General features: G+C 56.5%; 1 protein-coding gene across 1 annotated transcript; it reads right to left on the bottom strand.

Moving 5' to 3' along the window:
• Positions 248–3,866, bottom strand: NKX2-3 (NK2 homeobox 3). The gene is made up of 2 exons (XM_003359321.4): positions 3,297–3,866; positions 248–1,768 (listed from the first exon to the last, which is right to left on the bottom strand). Exons 1-2 carry the CDS (start codon positions 3,655–3,657, stop codon positions 1,026–1,028), a joined length of 1,104 nt encoding a protein of 367 aa, XP_003359369.2. The 5' UTR covers positions 3,658–3,866; the 3' UTR covers positions 248–1,025.

The following is a 5,024-nucleotide window of genomic DNA, read 5'->3' as shown; positions in this document are numbered from 1 at the left end:
TAAAGCTCAGGTCCCCCAAAGGCCCTGAGTCTCCGACCTGTCCTCCCTACCAGCAGTAAAGAGAAATGAATGAACAAAGCCTTGGAGAGCAGACTTTCACCCTGGGGACTGAGGCAGGGGAGAAGACCAAGCCTACGACCGCCCTTCGGGAATTACTTTCCCTTGCACCTCTTTCCCCTCCCTGCCTGCCCTGTTAAGAATCCCTTCTCACTTTTATGGGCTAAACAAAGTCTGTAGCCGGCCAACGGTTTGAAAATATTGCACCTTGTTTATTGACTCCTGTAGTGTATGGCAGCGGGTGTGTACATGGCATGTGGATATATATATATTATATATGTGATGAATACAGAATATGAAACAGAAAGGAAACCCGGTAACACCTCCGGTGGGCCACCAGGTCCCGGATTTGTTCAAACCCCCCAACTTTTGATCTCGCTCCGCTGGTTTTTCTCGCAGAGTCTACGCCCCCTGACAATCCGGAGATCCAGGTCGAGGTATCTGTTGCAGAGAGCAGGCAGTTGGGAAAAGGAAAATGGACTGTGGTGTGGCGCGCCGGCCCGCAAAGAGGGCAGAGGGTCGGTAAGACCTGGGGAGCTCTCAAGTCACGACGCCCATTTTTCTCTCCTTCATTTTAATTTTTGTCCTTGGGTTCTCCGCCAGCGCTTCGCAGAGGCTGCGGGAAGGCCGAGGGAGAGAAACTCTTCTCTAGGAGAACCGAGCGGCAGCCAGAGTCAGTCCCAACCTCTCACACTCCTTTCGGGGCTAGGCTCGGGGCCATCATCCTCCCGGCAACTGGCCAGTGTTTCTGCCTCAGAGAGAGTCTCCGTGACCGCTCCTGGGCATCCTCTTCGCCCCGAGCCCCCTTCCCCAGGCCTCGCGTGGGGCCTTGGGGAACGAGACATATACATATATATTTGTATTTTTAACGAGGGGACTTGGCCCTTCCTGGGATCCAGCCTTTCTCGCGCTTTAGTCCCGTGGCGCCAGGCTGCTGTAAGGGGCCCACCGCTTGACCTGCCCGGTCCCTACCAGGCCCGGATGCCCTGCAAGGAGCCCTGCGCGCACGCGGCCCCGGCCGCCGCACCCTGGTGCAACGGCTGCGCGCCGCCGCCGCCACCGCCGCCGCCGAAGCCTCCCAGGTTGCTCATGTTCACAAAGGGGCCGCCTCCCGCCGCACTGCAGGCGGGCTGCATGGCTGAGGCCGCCGCAGAGGCCCCGCCACCACCGCCACCGCCTGCCGGGTACGCACAGCCATAGCTGCCGCTGTAGGCCGCCGCGGCGGCGGCTGCAGCCGCGGCGGCCGCAGCCGCAGCTGCCGAGTTCCCATAGCCGTAGGCGGGGAAGCTGTTGTAGGAGTAGGCGCCGGTACCCACGCTGTAGGGCGCGCCGTAGGCTGGCGCGCCGGGCGTGACGCAAGGCTTGCCATCCCGCACCAGCACCGGCACCGCCACGCGGCGCGGGGGCGGAGGGGGCGCGTGCCCACCCAGCTCCAGAGACTTGTCCTGCCGCTGTCTCTTGCACTTGTACCTGCGATTCTGGAACCAGATCTTCACCTGAGTGGATGTGAGTTTCAGGCTGCTGGCGAGGTGCTCGCGCTCCGGCGCAGACAGGTACCGCTGCTGCTTGAACCTGCGTTCCAGCTCGAAGACCTGGGCTTGCGAGAAGAGGACCCTAGGCTTCCGGCGGCTGCGTGGCTTCGGCCTCTCGCTCTCCTCCGCCGCCTTACAGTCTCCGGCCGCCTCCAGAGTCTTTTTCAGCTGGCAGCTTTCTGCGGAAGAAGCAAAACAACAGCGTCCCTCAGTTGTTCCCGGCCTCACGGCCGCTCCGGTCCCAAAGCACTGTGGCCCCTTTTGCTGGCAGCGCGGAGCATGCGGTAATAACTGCCTCGACTTTGGGGAAAGTCTGTGGCTCCTGGAGCCTTGGAACCCTGCGATAGTCCAAGGCCCCTCAGAATACCTTTGGCGGGCAGAGGCACGTTCCATAGCGAGAGGTAGTTAGTAGGCATTTATTTAGAACTTGAACTCCTGCGGGAGATTACCCTGTTTTACACGTGCGAATCGACGTGCTAATGATTTTCAGGATGAAAGTTTGCAACTACATAACTACCCAGTATTTGCAAGCTCATATGCTTTACACTCCGTTCGTGAATGGCTGAAGGTGTGAGGCATACTGGTATTTGGGGGCCGGTATGCGTGAGTTGCGCCAAAAATCTTTCTGCGCGGAAATGTCTGAGTGTAACGTTCATGTAATGCCTAGGGACTATTTTTTACTTTTAAAAGCCTACAAACCTACAGCTAAATGTCTGCGTGAGGACATCTATGTTACCTTAGAGAGAAAAAGAAATTTGATTGACTGGCTAATTTAGACAGTTTCTCGTCGATTTTAGGCCCAGGGGAGCTGTCAGAGCATAGGCCTTGGCTTCTGCCACATCAAACCTCCTCTTGGGGAAAGAGGTTCTTTGGCTCTGCCTCTCTAAGAAACAAACACGTCCTTGGAGGCTTTATTCAATTATCCTATTTTCCCTATCCAATTCACCCCCATCCTACTTGAGCTGCGGAGATCTAAGTTCCGCGCGTTTTTCACTCCGCCAAAGCCGCACAGCTGGGACACAAAGCAAAACGTTAAGAATTTTCAAAAAAGGCCAGTGGCTCAGGGGTTGAATGCGGTACTCCCTCAGAATGGACTGTATTCCCATGCACTCACCCACCCTCCCTTTCCTCTCTGCCGGGTGCCGTGGGTGCTGTGCGAGGACGTTGAATTCTAAGCGGTGAAGTTGAGGAAATCATTCAGCTGAACTCTACCGAAGTTCCTGTAACCGGCATATGCTAGGGACACAACCTGCTTGGACAGTCTTTTCCAAGAAGAAGGAGCGCCTGCCCTGGCCTCAGAAAACTTGTCTCACGCTAGAGGGAAAGTGGGAAAAGTTCAAGCTCGGTGCCCCTCCAGCTCTTGGGAAGATCAAAAATACCATGAGTTGTCAGCACCCAGCAGCTGAGCCCCCATTGCTTATCAGCATCAGGGCAGCAATAACTACTTTCCCTTCTCTCAGGGGCTGCATCGCCTCCCCCCCTCTGGGGGGAGTAGTTGGTGGAGTCACCTCGTCCTTCTCTCCCTTTGCACGGCTCGGCTCCCTCCCAGGCACCTGTGCTTTACGGAGTTGTTGACCAGGGCCAGGAATGACCCCAGCCAAAGGTTAAAGGGGCGGGCAACCCTACTGGCAAGGTTTGTGGGCAGTTTGTGGGCACCCCGCCATTGCTCCAGATGTGCGGGTTTGTTTCCCTTCCCCTTCTACTCACTCTGGCTCCGGTCCCTCACGACCTCCGGCTCTTCTTCATGTTCCTTAGGCCCGCTGCAGGCGTCTCGCAGGACTGTGTGGACATAGCTCTGGGGGCAGAGCCCGGAATCCCCGTGGCCATCGGCTGTAGCTAGTGAATTCAAGTAGGACAATTTCTCTCCCTCTTCCTCCTCGTCCTCTTCCCCTCCGTCAGAAAATTGCGTCCCGTCAGCGGTGGCCAGCGTGCAGGGCGCCGAGTGGAAGTGGTGCTCCAAGTCCGCCTGCAAGTGCGCACCGTGGAAGTGCTGTTGCTGCTGATGCTCCAGATTCAAAATGTCTTTGACTGAGAAAGGGGTGGAGGTGACCGGGCTTGGTAACATCATCAGAGCCACTTAATTGTCCAGTCCAAATACTCAATAAATCCCGGCGGGGGCGGGGAGGCAGCGCGGCGGCTCCAGCTCTCCTTCTGGACTCCGCCGCTGCTCCCGAGTCGGGCTTTTGACAGACGCGGTCCCGCTCCAGTCTAAATCGCCTCCATTGGCCTGGACGTGGGGGTCTGGGTTTTGTTACAGCCACTGCAGGGACTGGGGCCGGGGCTACGAAGCCTGAGGCCGGGGGTCCTGCGTCACGTCGGGGGCGGGGCTCTCGCCTAGGCCTCCCTCCCCATTGGCTCCAGCTCCGGTGGACCACGCCCCGCGCATCCACTGAGAGGGGGTGCTGTGGAGCTACCAGAAATAGACAAGGACTAGTATAGAGTCGCGAAGTCAGAGTCGCTGGGGAAGAGGCCGCACTGCCTGGGACCGGCAAACTACCGATTTCCACCCTGTCTGGCCGCATCTTCTCGGCCAAAGCCAATTCTGGGAGGTTTCCTGTCCGCGAACCAATTGCCAGGAAGGATAGCTCAGGAGCTCGTTTTTTTTCCTAGCTGCTGCGGGGGCAGGAAAACTTCCTGGCTTGTAAATACCCGGCACTGGGTCCCCACGGAGGGGGAATGTTTTATATATCTACGGATGGGCGACGCGTGCGTTCCCGCCTTGTTGATTTTGCTCAAGCTGTTCCCTCCACTCAGAATGTCTTCACCGCTCTTATCTCCATGAGTCAAAAGCTGTCCTTCAAGGCTCTGTTCAAATACCACCTCCTCCAAGAAAGCATCCCTTATCGCCTAGCCAGAAGTCATCTCTCTCGCATCTGAACTTGCAGCGCGTGTTAGAAAAGGACATGTGTCCCTTGTCACTTACCGCCTAGTACTGTAGATATATTGCTTGCCTGGTCTCCCCGGGTAAACTATGAGCCCTCCGAGGGCAGGGTCCCGGTTGCAGTTGCTCTTTCCTGTAGCTTTTCCAGCGACAGCACTAACCAGGTATGTGAGGGACAGAACAATGGAGTTATTGCTGAACTTTGTTGTCTTACAGCTCTTGGTTTGAATCCTGGCCTAGACAGTGTATGGCCTTGGGCGTTTCTAAGCGTCAATTTCTTTGTCTACAAAAAGACAGTAATAACCTTATTCAGGGTTGTTACCAGGGATAAGTGAGGCAAAACGCTCCAGGAGTTTAGTGCAGGGCCCGCGTGTTAATGCTCAGTACGTGTCAGCTACCAGTATTCCACATCGGTGATCAAGCAGTGTTTGATGACGTGACCGACCGGAGTGCCACGCACGGTGGGTGGTTTCATTCGGTCTTGAGAGCAGGATCTGTCTTCACATGGGAGGTGACTTAGCCGTAGAGTAGAGGCCGTCTTTTCCGCCTATTGA

The sequence above is a fragment of the Sus scrofa genome, chromosome 14, assembly GCF_000003025.6.
Source record: "Sus scrofa isolate TJ Tabasco breed Duroc chromosome 14, Sscrofa11.1, whole genome shotgun sequence".
Lineage (NCBI taxonomy): Eukaryota > Metazoa > Chordata > Mammalia > Artiodactyla > Suidae > Sus > Sus scrofa.
The sequence above is the reverse complement of the archived record's forward strand: the minus strand, read 5'-3'. Positions and strand labels throughout refer to the sequence as shown.